Raw genomic sequence first — 12,285 nt, 5'->3', positions numbered from 1 at the left:
GTACCCCTGGGGCACCAGAAACATCTGGCTGGTGCCTTTGGAGCAGCTGTGCCAGCTGGCGCTGGGGGTGGCACTGCTCCCTGCCAGGGACTGTGCCCACGCTGGGCATCCCCAGGGAGGGCTGGAGCGTGACTGCTGCCGGGGTCCCAGCCACGAGGAGAGAGCAGGGTGCTGCTCTGAGCTGCTCTGGGGCTCCAGGGGGGTTTCTCAGCTCTTTGGTGTCCCGGCACAGTTTGGGGTTTGGGGTTTGGGGTTTGGGGTTGGGGTGACAGCCCTGGCTCTGTTTTGCAGTGCGCTGTGCCGAGCTGCAGATCCAGCTGACCGAGGCCGTGGCCACCCTGGCTGCCCAGAAGGAGCTGGTGGCCAAGCTGGAGCACGACCTGAGCACCATCCAAGCCCTGTCTGCTGTGCACCGCCCCGAGGCTGAGGTACCCTGCCCTGGCCCTGCCCATGGCCCCGGGGCTGGCACAGGGCGTGCTCCCCCCGGGGCATGGGAGAGTGTCCCCCTCCTCTTGTCTGCAGTTTGGGGTTTTTTTGGGGTTTTATTATTATTATTATTATTATTATTATTATTATTATTATTATTGTCATTTTCATTGTCATTATCACTATTATTATTATTCATTGCCATTATCATCATTAATGTTATTATAAATATTCTTTATTAATAATTATTCGTTATTTATATTATCATAATTATCATTAGTTATTATTAATTGTTATTTGTTATTAATTATTATTGTCATTATCGTTATTACTTTTATTATAATTATTCTTTATTGATAATTATTCTTTGTAATGATAGTAATAATTATTATTATTATTATCATTATTATTATTATTATTATTATTATTATTATTATTATTATTATTATTATTATTATTATTATATTTCCTTCCTTTTCTTTCTGATGCTTCACCCAGCAGAGATGGGTGCCGTGGGGAGGTGCTGGCCTGGGAGGGGGTGGTACCAGTGGCATCCAGGGGCCCCCCAGCCCTTCCCTGCCTGGGCAAGGCTGGGTCCAAGGAGCAGCAGCTGGGTCAGTCCTCGTCCCTGCAGAGGGGATGCAGGGATGCATCCCTGCAGCATGGATGCAGCAGGGATGGGGCAGCAGCTGCCAGGGCAGAGCAGGACCCAGCAGGGGGGGCTTTGGCCGGGTGGGAAATGTTGAATTTCTCCTGTTTGTGCTGCCCAGGGTGCGGCCACCCCCGGGCTGGAGAGGATCCCCGAGCCCATCAAGGAGGCCACGGCGCAGTTTTATGGTGAGAGGGGAGCCAGGCTGGGCTGGGACACCCAGCCAGGGGCAGGGGGTGCTTCCCCAGGGATGGCAGCTCCTGAGCCGCCCCTGCTCGCTGTGTCTCCCCGTGGGCTGTTCTCCATGCTGGGCATGGTTTCCCACCTTTTGGTCATCCCGAGGGGCGCAGCAGGCACGAGCCAGGCCTGGCTCTGTGCTGAGCTGGTGAACCCAGGCTGGACCCAACACCCTGAGCTCTGTGCTCTGCCTCCTGCTCTTCCCACACCAAGCCCCTCCAGAGCCAGAGAGTGAAGCATTTCCTGTACATCAGCCCCTGTGCTGAGGTCTGCAGGAGAAAATGAATCAAAAAAATAACAACTCCTTGCTCCTCTAAGGGGGAAAAAAATTCCTTTCCTTTTTTTCCCCCTTTTTTTTTTTTTTTTGCTTGTTTTTTTTTATTTGTTTGTTTGTTTTGAAAGGTTTTGGAAACACAAGATAAACATTATCGCAGCAACAGTCCCACCAAGCTAAACAACCTGCAGCCACCCATCCTGCTCTGTGAATAGCTGCTCAGTGCAGCTGGTTGAGTCATGGCCCTGGGGACACATTTCTCCTTGGCTGTGAATGCCCCTGCCAGGAAGGAAGAGCAGGGAGGGATGGCCACAGCCCCCCAGGCACCCACAGAGCCCCATCAAGGGGGGCAACCCAGGTGGAACACCCGAAAAATGGGGTCCTGGGCATAGCAAGCTGGTGGTGGAGATGGGGTCGGGCCAGGGGAGAGAGGATTGTGGCTCTGGGGCTTTATTTAATGCTGCAGCTGCTGCAGAGCCAGAGGAGAGAGTCTGGCAGGGATGGGAGGGTTGCAGACAGGGAAAGGCAGCCATGGCTTGCACCAAATAATGCAATTGGTTTTCCTGTCCACTTTGAGGATGAGTCCTCAAAAAATGAAAGAAAGACAAAAAAAACCCCATAAATAGCAGCCCATGTTGTAATAACTGTGCACAGGGGTTGATTTGGGTCCCCCAAGGTCCCACAGCAGGAGGACCTTGAGCACACCCCTGGGGTGGATGTTGGGCATCTACCAGGTCGTGTCTCACACCAAACCTCACCCACAGGTCACCCTGCATCCCCTGGCACCTCATTCCCTGAGGGCCAGGTGGACTCCCTGCTGTCCATCATCTCCAGCCAGAGGGAACGCTTCCGGGCCAAGAACCAGGAGCTGGAGGGGGTGAGTCTGCTGGGGAGGGGCTGCAGGGCTCAGCCTGCCCGCCTGCTCTGCTGCCTGCAGGCAGCTCTGTGCCAGGCCAGGGAAAACACATCCTGCTGTGAGCAGGAGCAAAGCCTGCCCCCGCCCATCCCTGCTGCTGCAGCTCCAGGACAGGCCCCAACCCCTGTGTCCCTGTGTCCCTCTGTCCCTGTGTCCCTCTGTCCCTGTGTCCCTGTGTCCCTCTGTCCCTGTGTCCCTCTGTCCCTCTGTCCCTCTGTCTCTGTGTCCCTGTGTCCCTGTGTCACTCTGTCCCTCTGTCCCTCTGTCCCTGTGTCCCTGTGTCACTCTGTCCCTGTGTCCCTGTGTCCCTCTGTCGTGTCACTCTGTCCCTGTGTCACTCTGTCCCTGTGTCCCTGTGTCCCTGTGTCCCTCTGTCCCTGTGTCACTCTGTCCCTGTGTCCCTCTGTCCCTCTGTCCCTCTGTCCCTCTGTCGTGTCACTCTGTCCCTGTGTCCCTGTGTCCCTGTGTCCCTCTGTCCCTCTGTCCCTGTGTCCCTGTGTCCCCATGTCCCTCTGTCCCTGTGTCCCTGTGTCCCTGTGTCCCTCTGTCCCTGTGTCCCTGTGTCCCTCTGTCCCTGTGTCCCTCTGTCCCTGTGTCCCCGTGTCCCTGTGTCCCTGTGCTCCTGGCACAGGGTTTGGGGGTGCCATGGAAAAAGCCCGTAGAGAATGCATTCAGGGGTAATAAATTGAAGTCGAGCTCCAATAACCGTTTCCAAGCTGTCTGGTTGTGCCTGCCCCTCCTGTGGGAGCCTCGTCCCCTCCCAAAGCCCCCCTCAGCCCCCCTGGCTACCCCAGCCCTTCCTGGGCTTCTGAATGGGTCAGGACTGGGAGCCCCCTCTGCCACACCTGGGACAGCTTTAACTAGGGAGCAATTTGAGTTCAGAGCCAGGGGGGTTAATTCCTGGGATGAAAGGGGCTGAGCCCTGGCTGGGTGCCCCAGACCCCCCCTGGCCGGGTGCCATTGTCCCTCCACACCCCGCAGGAGAACAGGATGCTGCAGCACACGGTGCACGCCCTGCAGAGCGAGCTGGACACCCTCCGAGCTGACAACATCAAGCTCTACGAGAAGATCAAGTTCCTGCAGAGCTACCCTGGCCGGGTGAGTGTCCACCTGTCCGTCTGTCTGTCCGTCCTCGGGCTGGGCTCACCCAACAGACAGCCCCCAGGCACAGAAGTTGCACGTTTCCAATGTGCAGCTTGCAGGGGAGTTTGAGCTAATTGAGGTGGGAGAGGTTCTCCCTGCCAGGAAGGCAGTTTAGGGCTGTGCTGAGGGATCTTTGGCATCTTCAAAGCCAGAAGGCCAAATTTCCTCCCTAAGAGAGCTGCCACTCCCCCCTCCGATGCTCACTGCTGGCAGTGTGGTGCTCCAGCAGGCAAGCAGGGATGCTTCTGCCTGAGCAGGCTGCAGAGGTTAAACTGGGACCTCCTGCAACAAGCCCCTGCAGCAGAGCCTGGAAGATAATTCATCCTGTCCCACTTGTGCTCATTCCCGAACCTCTTGTATCCAGCAGAGAGAGCTGCTCCCTGAGCAGCCAGAAGACAAAAGAGAAGCCAGCCCAAAATCATCCCACTAATGCCAGAAGAAGGCTGGGAAGGGGGACCAGACTTTGCTGCAACCTGCTCTGCTCATGCTGTGTCCCTCAGAGGTTCCTCCCTGGGGTTTGCAGGAGGCTCAGGCTGCTGCCTGGGAGATTTCCAGTGCCAGCCCTTCCCTGTCAGAGCCAGGCTCTCCTGACCTCGGGCTTTCCTTAGAAATGCCAAAGTGCCACTCACAGAGGGGACACCATTCCCTGCCATCCTTCCCCCTGGCTGCTGCCTTTCCGTGCTGCCTGCACCGAGTCTGCTTTGTTGGGGGATATTTTAATAGCATTTGGTGGTGGGAAACTCCTGCAGCTCGAGGGACCTTATTTGGTTCTTTCTTTATGTCCCCGTGATGACGCCAGGTCGTCCCCTCTGACATTTTTTCCCCTTTCTCCTGTGGAATATCATCTCCATGTTTATCCTCTGCCACAAGGCAACCCCTGGATGCCATTGCCATGAGCTAAAGAGCAAAACCCTCCACGGCAGCAGCGCAGGGCATTGCATAATTCACCCCCTAATGGGACATGTGACACGTTAAAAATACTCAGCAAAGATCACTGCCCTGGCCAGGCCGTGGCAGCTCCTCACCCCTAAATCGGGCTCTGCTCTCACCACAGTGACCCCAGGCTCGGGTTGCAGCGTGTGAGGCCTTACTAAAGGTTTACACAGAGGTGTAACAACCAGCCATGGGGCCGGGCAGGGCAGCCCTCTGCAGGCAGGAACAGGTCCAGAAAGGCCTCGGGGAGTGTGAGCATTGCCGAGCTGGCCGGGCAGAGAGCAGGGACATGGGGCAGGGAATCAGCGCTGGATCAAGGAGCCAGAGCCTGCAGCAGGCTGTGCCCAGGGCTGCTGGCAGCATGGGCTGTTCCCAGGCTGGATTTGGGCAGGAATGATGTGGAATCTGCAGCTCCTGCAGAGGTGGAGGAAGGAGGAGCAGGGAGGCTGCACGAGCATCCTCGGGCCTCGCTGCAGCCGAGGCTGTGTAAGGGGAATTAAACAGGAGAAGTATAAAATCCATCCTGGCTGAGCCCACCCAAATATTTCCCTTCTTTCAAGGGGTTTTCTTCATTGTCCTTGTCCTTCTCCCAGCCTATAACAGCTCTATGTTTGTGCAATGGTTTCCTCTTCCTAAACTGTTTGTTCCTCCTGCCTGGCCCAGCAGCAGAGGAATTCGGGGTGGGATTTGCAGCAGCCCAGGTGAGTTCTGTGAGGATGACACAGGTGACAATTATTTCATGGAAAAGGCCCAAAATACTGAGACAAACCAACCCAAAACCATTCCACAATTCTATGAAGAAAGGACTTTGTTCCACAGCTCCTGTTGTGCTTCTCCTTTCTGGAGGGGACAGATGCTGTCAGCCCTGTGGGTCAGCTCTGTGCTGCTCCATCCTTTGGGGGGGTGTTCTTCCAAATGGGGGGGCTCAGGGTTCTGTGCTTGTGCTGGGTGTCCCTGTGGCTCTCACCTGCCTTCGCTCTCACAGGGCAGCAGCAGGGATGACACGGAGCAGCGCTACTCCTCCCAGTACGAGGAGCACCTGGACCCCTTCTCCTCCTTCAGCAGGAAGGTATGAAAGGCTCCCCAGCACCCTCCCTCTGCACCAGCCCCTCTTCCATGCCTCGATGAAATCCAGGGAGCTCTGATAGAATGAAACACACTCAAACATCTTTTGCTTTCAAAACCAAAAACTAAAAAGTCACTGTGCCCAGGTGATGGCTGGGAGCAAAGGGAAAACAGGACCATCCTGGGGCACACAGGTCCTCCATGTTTTGCAAACCCCAAATAGCCCTCTGAGCCTCAAAATCTTGTCTGGTTTCCTTGTAGGAACGCCAGAGGAAGTACCTGAGCCTCAGTCCCTGGGATAAAGCCACGCTGAGCATGGTGAGTGGCTGCTCTGCCAGCACTGCTGGCAGCTGAGGGGATTTCAGCCTGCGAGGGAATGGGGCTCTGGGGCAGTGGAAGGGCCCGTCCCTGTGTCCTGGGCAGGGTGCAGAGCACACTGCCCATGCTGGCATTTGGGTTAGGAGCATTCCCTTTCCTCCCTCGCTGCCCAGGGCAGTGGTGGCATCACCATCCCCAGAGGACAGGGAGAGGTGGCGCCTGGGGACGTGGTTCAGTGGTGGGCTTGGCAGGGATGGTTGGACTCCAGGATTTCTGAGGTCTTTTCCAACTCACACAGTTCTGATTCTATTCTATGATTCCAAGCACCTCTCCTCTGGTTTGTAACATGGTGTGGGGCTCAGGGCTGCACCCCCAGCCAGGGGCAAAGCCTCCAGCATAGGAGACCCCCCAGAGAGCCCCAGCACCCCACACATGTGGGGAGGAGGAGTGTGGGGTGCTGCAGAGGGTCCAGCACTCCAGGGAAGATCTCTGCTCAGCAAATTGGCTTTTCATTGCATTCGCCTTAAAAACCCCTTCCCAAGCCCTGATCCTTCCTGCTCTGGCTTTTCCTTCCAAAACAGCATCAGGGGGAGTCCTGGGGAAGCTGTGGTGTCTGCAGCAGCAGAGGGTCCTTGTCTGAGCCACCGAGGGGCCTGCTGCCACTGCAAGCTTGGGCTGCCATCTCTTAGGGTATAACTTTCCGAGCTAAAAATGTGGATATTGAGGAAATCTGACTTGTACTGGAATTTGTGGCATTAGTAGCAGGCTCAGGATGGGGTTTTGGCTGAGTTAAACCCCAGCTCTCCAGCACAAGGGAGGTGAACGTGGGACTGTGGGGCTGCAGAGAACACAGATACCCTGGAATAAAGGCAGAGCTGTCATTTGCATGAACACCAAGCAAATGCCAACATGAATATGGATTGTGTGGCGTGCTAGCACCACGGAGAATTAATGAAAGGCATTCACAAAAAAAAAAAACTGACTTAGGGGAGTTATTCCTTGGGAATATTTAAGAACATAATCTTGTTTGTTACAGCAGCCTCCGCCGTGGCCGTGAATAGCAAAGACGATTTCAGCCCGGAATGGGTTTGGTGGGAGATCTGTGGGTTTTAATGCCAGCTCTGGAAAGCCTGCCTGGTGCTTGGGGAATGTGCTTATGCCCATAATGAGTCCCTGGGTTACAGCAGGAATAAAGAGAGGCTGTGAAGGAAGGCAGGACCCGTCCTGTGCGAGCCACTCCTCTGCTGCTCCTGATTCTCGTGCTTTTGAAGGGATGGGCGTGAAGGTTTTCCCACTGGGATCTTGGTGTGGTGTGCCAAAAGGGCTCAGGCATCATCAGGGTCTGGCTGTGGTTCAGTGGCCTCTCCAAAATGAGGGGTGGAGGGCGATTCATCCTGACCCCACAGGTTTCCAGCCCCCAGTGGCTTGGACAGCCCTGTGGGGAGGCACTGCAGGGGTGGAGAGCAAAGCTTCGGGACAGAGCTTGCAGAGCCAGAGCAAGGGGACACCAGGGCCCAGCTCTGGGAACACCAGCACAGCCTTGGCTCGGGAGGCGACGAGGGGATGCTGCAAATCACAAAGTTGTTTGAGCTCACGAATTAAAAATGTGCAAAGCTTAATTACTGCCGGGGTTTCTCTGAGGAGCAGGCACCGAGGCAGGGCTGGCACAGCAGGAGCAGGGAGAGCTGCTGGAGAGAGCTGGGCTGAGGCAACTCAGAATAAACCCCCAGAAGGGTTTTCAGTGGGGGAAAGCCCACACTGAATCCCCCTTTGGGCACATTTGGGCTGAGAGCATCGGCTTTTGTGCACTTGAAGGAGCATCACTGCTCAGAGCTGGGCACAGGTGGGTGGCAAACACCACCTCGCTGCATGTTGGTGCAGGGTCTGGCAGGAACAGGCTCCCAGTCCTGGCCAGGATCTCCCCAAGCCTATTTGAGGGGAGCTGGTTTCCAGTGAGCCACTTTAAACTGGGATTTTCCGTTCTGCTCTTCCGCAGGGGCGGCTCATCCTGTCCAACAAGACCGCTCGGACCGTGGCCTTCTTCTACACCCTGCTCCTGCACTGCCTCATCTTCCTGGTGAGGGGGGCCCGCAGGGGGTGGGCGCTGAGATAAAACATCCTGTCCTCCCTGCAGGGGCAGTTTGGGCTGGGTTAGGATGCTGTGCCCAGCAGAGCGTGGCTGCTGCTGGGTCGGTGGCTCTGCAGGCACGGCAGGGGGACATGGACATGCCAAGGGACATCCCCTCGGCTTCACAGGGTGGAAACCCCACCCTGGGTGGGCACGGGCTTGCCCAAGGGCAGGAGCTGGGAGCCGCCTGTGTGCTCGTGTTGTTCCTGGGATCAGCCATGGGATCGTGGTGGTGCCATGCCAGGAGCTCACCCAGAGTTTAATGTGTTGCCAAGCAAGCCTCTGCTCAGTGGGGAGCAAAATTTTGGTTAGTTATTATGAATCTAATACCATAAGTGATCTCAGGAATAAAATACATGCCCCTGAGCCCACACTAGCTGGTTCTAGACCCTGTGGATCCTATTCCTGGGTGTATCCTTAACCTCCTGCTCAGTGTAATTCATCTGCTGCCTCTCCAGGGATGAGCTCTGCTCTCCCCATGCTCCTGACATCCCCTGTGGCTCTGTTTTCCTCTAGTTTTCAAGTTTTCCCATTAGGGTTGACAGTAGAGAAGCAGAGGTTTGGGAGGAATGGAGGCTTTAGCCAGCCCAAATCTCCTGGGAGTTTGTCATGGTGCAAACTCCTCCTGTATCCTTGCACAGTTTCTGGGAGTTTATTTGTCATTTCAGGGAGGGAAAAAAAGCCAAACAAATCATCAATAATTAAACAAGGAAGTGAGATGAAAGCCAAATCAGAACAATATTTCTGTCCTGCTCTCAAAGTTGTTTTGGTGAGGAAAGGACCAAAGGAAATAACAAGTTAAACATCATTAAACTTTAAAGCTCTAACCTAAAAAAAAAAAAAATCATAAATATTAGATGGCTGGAATGATCTTACATCATCTAGACACAAAAGAGCCTGAAATCCAGCACCCAGCACTGCCTGGCTGGGGATGAAGTCTGTGTGCCACAGGGGACTGGAGGAAGCCCCTGCTCCTCCCTCCCCACGGTGGGAGTGACATCTCTGCCTCTGATCCTGGGAGCCTTCAATTAACCCTGCTTTGGCTTTGCTGGTGGGTGTTTGTGTGCTTAGGGTGATTCCCTGGTGATAACAGCTCACAGGTCCCCAGGGCTTGTGCCAGTCAGTGGGGATGGGAGGGCTTCTCCCTCTTCCCAAACCCCAGCACTGCCTCCTGCCTCCCCGGACCTCGGCTCTGCAGTGAGAACACGGAGGCACGAAGGTAGAAAGGAGCCGAGCCAAGCACTGACCTTCCTTAAGCCTGCTCCAAAAATACATCTCCATCCATGTGCAGCCCCGAGCCTCATCCCAAACCACCAGAGCCACAGCAGCACCGTCCCAGTAAAAATAACCCGCTGTGAAAGGTCATCCTGACCATCCTGAGGGCAACCCCTGCAGCACCCTGGCGTTCTCCATGCTGGTGGCCACAGAGTCACAGGGTGGGAGGGAGGGGACCTTAAAAATCCTCCAGTGCCACCCCCTGCCATGGGCAGGGACACCTTCCACCAGCCCAGGCTGCTCCAAGCCCTGTCCAACCTGGCCTTGGGCACTTCCAGGGATCCAAGGACAGCCACAGCTTCTCGGAGCACCCGGTGCCAGGGCCTGCCCGCCCTCCCAGGGAAGAATTCCTCCCTGATATCGAGTCTAAACCTGCTCTCTGTCAGTCTGAAGCCATTCCTTTGTCCTGTCACGGCATGCCCTTGTCACAAGTGCCTCTCCAGGATGGGATGGCGGGGCCAGGCTGGCACAGCAGTGGCACAGACTGCAGTGAGCAGGGGCTGGGATGGAGGTGGGAGCAGAGCTGATCCCATCCCTTGCCTCGCAGGTGCTCTACAAAACGGCCTGGAGCGAGAGCGTGGGGCGCGACTGCACCGCCTTCTGTGCCAAGAAGTGAGTGAGGACAGGCTGGGCCAGCCCGGCCTCAGGGCTTGCTCGGTGGGGGGCTTGGTGGTCTGCAGCAGATTCTTTGGGCACCCCAGTGCTGGAAACAAGGCCAGTTAATTTGGCTTTAAACCCAATGAGGGAGGTGGGAGAAAAAGCTCAGGGAACAGGGCAACCGCTTGTGTTGGGCTGGGTGTTCTCCAGAGCCTTTCCTGCGGGCAGTCCCTGCCCAGGAGGAATCCTGATAAAGGTTTATAATAAAGGTTTATGAACCTGATCCTGGACACCTGGGGGGTGCCGTGACTCCAGTTCCCTGGCTGGAGCAGAGCACAGTGCTCGTCCTCAAGGAACGGCCCCTTGGAGTCGGTGCTGGGCTGCCAGAGCCCCTTGGGGCACTGCCAGAGCACCTTGGGGCTGGCTGCAGGTTAACGTGGCTCTGCCCTCTCCCCAGGTATGCGGACCACCTCCACAAGTTCCACAAGAACGGGGACGTGGGTGGCATGTGGCAGTGACGGCTGGACACGGCCCCTCCAGCCCCGCAGCAGGAGCTGTCCCCGCTGCTTTGCTGTGGCTTTGCTTTCTGCTTTTAGGATGAATGCGGTGATCCCCCCCACTCCCACCCCTGAAATTAAAAGCCTCAGCTAAAGGAGAATCATTTTCCAGCCCCGGAAGGGCTGCAGCAGTTCCCATGCTTTCCTCAGAGAGCTCAGTCCCTACCAGAACACCTGGAACATGCGAGATCAGAGGTGCCCCTCCTCCCAGAGCCACATCTCTCTCCATCCTGTTTGAAGTCCAGTGCAACACTGGGTGGGCTAAATCCAGCCAGAAATGGGGAGGAAAGGCAACCTCCTGAACTTGCATTTTCAGGTGTTGTGCTATTTGAGAATTCCTGTTTTGCTCCAGCTCTGGGGATCTCCTGCCCGTGCTGCTGGGCACTGGCAGATGCCCTTCTTGACCTGGAGCCCTCAGCTTGGGGATAATTAGGAACAGCTAGGACTTAAAGGGCATGAAGGGAGGTGCTGCTGGTCAGGCCTGACCTCACAGGGATGCTCCAGACTCTCCTAGCTGAGATATTTCTGCCTCTTAGGAAACCACAAGTCAAATCAAGCAATTGCTGGTGATTGGGTTTGCTGGGTGATGAACACTGGGCTGCTAATTCGGGTTGATTTGGGGAGACAGAGGTGATGGAGAAGCTCCAATTAAAAAGAGCAGGTCCCAGCAATCTCTCCTTCCTGCTGTGAGCACATGGTGAGGGAAGGTATTAGCTTGTTAACGTGGCCCTCAATTAAAATTCCCCTCTGTAGACAGGAGAGCAGCATTGCTCCCAATTAATATTTCATTGCAGCCTCCCATCCATTCCCATTCCTGTTGCTGGGAAGCCAGGGCCTCTAAAGGAGCGTGCAGTAGGGAAAGGCCTCACATCTGCACCCAGGGTTTATTTATAGGGAGCTGTGGCCAATGGCAAAATGTAAAATACTGATAAATTGAAGGGAGGGATAAATCCTGAGGGACCGACCTGCACCTGTCCTGCTCAGCACAGGAAAACCCAGCCCAAGTGGAAGGGAAGCAGTGAGGGGGTGATGCTGCCACGGCTGGGGCCCTCTGCATAAACCAATCCACTTCAGATCTGGGGGAGATGAGCTTTAGCTGCCTGAAATCAGTAGATGGGAAACATGATCTAGGGAAGGGTGGGCTGCTTTTTGAGGCTTTGTTGGGAAGGTTAAAATTGCTTTTTTTAGCAGCTGTATGTGGTGTCTTGGAATTGCAAAACTTCTGCAGCTATTCACACTTGTACTCCTCATAAATGACTTAAAATAGATGTCGAGTTCTGTTGGACAAGTGATAAAATAAACTTAGCCATGCATTGACTGGCCGGCTTTTGTGCTCTGTTTCCTTTTTTATTTTTTTGGACTTTTGATATTAAACAACTGAGAAATGTCCTGCTCGAGTCCAAGGGCAGAGTGTGCAGCTAATTTTAGAAACCCATTACAGCAGCTAAAGGCAGTGATGTCTCGCAGCGCCGGGGAGGGCAGGACCTCTGTCCCCATGTGCCGGAGCCAGCGTCCCAGCTGCCATCAACACCAGCATCCCACGGGCCTGAGAAAGCCTCTGGGGATGGAGGGACCACGGGAATGGAGCCCAGGCAGCTCCAAACCCTGAGATATTCTGGCTGTCCCCACGTGGCTCTTGGCACAGCCGCTCCAGCTGAATGGGGTCAATTTGCCTGGCTAATTTTGGTGAGCTGCTCACGAGCCCCCTCTTCCTCAGCCTCCTTTTTCCCGGCTTTTCCAGCCCTGGGAGACCCCAGCAGCCCCAGC

At 55.2% G+C, this 12,285-nt stretch overlaps 1 protein-coding gene across 1 annotated transcript in view; it reads left to right on the top strand.

Annotated features, from left to right (window-relative positions):
* CUX1 (cut like homeobox 1) overlaps positions 1–11,840 on the top strand; it is a 268,969-nt gene extending 257,129 nt beyond the window's left edge. The window contains exons 15-23 of the mRNA XM_038157828.1: positions 292–428; positions 1,197–1,263; positions 2,351–2,463; positions 3,484–3,600; positions 5,564–5,647; positions 5,905–5,961; positions 7,958–8,038; positions 9,912–9,976; positions 10,419–11,840. Coding sequence (XP_038013756.1) covers positions 292–428; positions 1,197–1,263; positions 2,351–2,463; positions 3,484–3,600; positions 5,564–5,647; positions 5,905–5,961; positions 7,958–8,038; positions 9,912–9,976; positions 10,419–10,479 — 782 coding nt within the window. The 3' untranslated portion in view covers positions 10,480–11,840. The remainder of the gene's footprint in view (positions 1–291; positions 429–1,196; positions 1,264–2,350; positions 2,464–3,483; positions 3,601–5,563; positions 5,648–5,904; positions 5,962–7,957; positions 8,039–9,911; positions 9,977–10,418) is intronic.
* The last annotated feature ends 445 nt before the right edge of the window (positions 11,841–12,285 follow it).

Source organism: Motacilla alba, chromosome 19, assembly GCF_015832195.1.
Source record: "Motacilla alba alba isolate MOTALB_02 chromosome 19, Motacilla_alba_V1.0_pri, whole genome shotgun sequence".
NCBI lineage: Eukaryota > Metazoa > Chordata > Aves > Passeriformes > Motacillidae > Motacilla > Motacilla alba.
The sequence above is the reverse complement of the archived record's forward strand: the minus strand, read 5'-3'. Positions and strand labels throughout refer to the sequence as shown.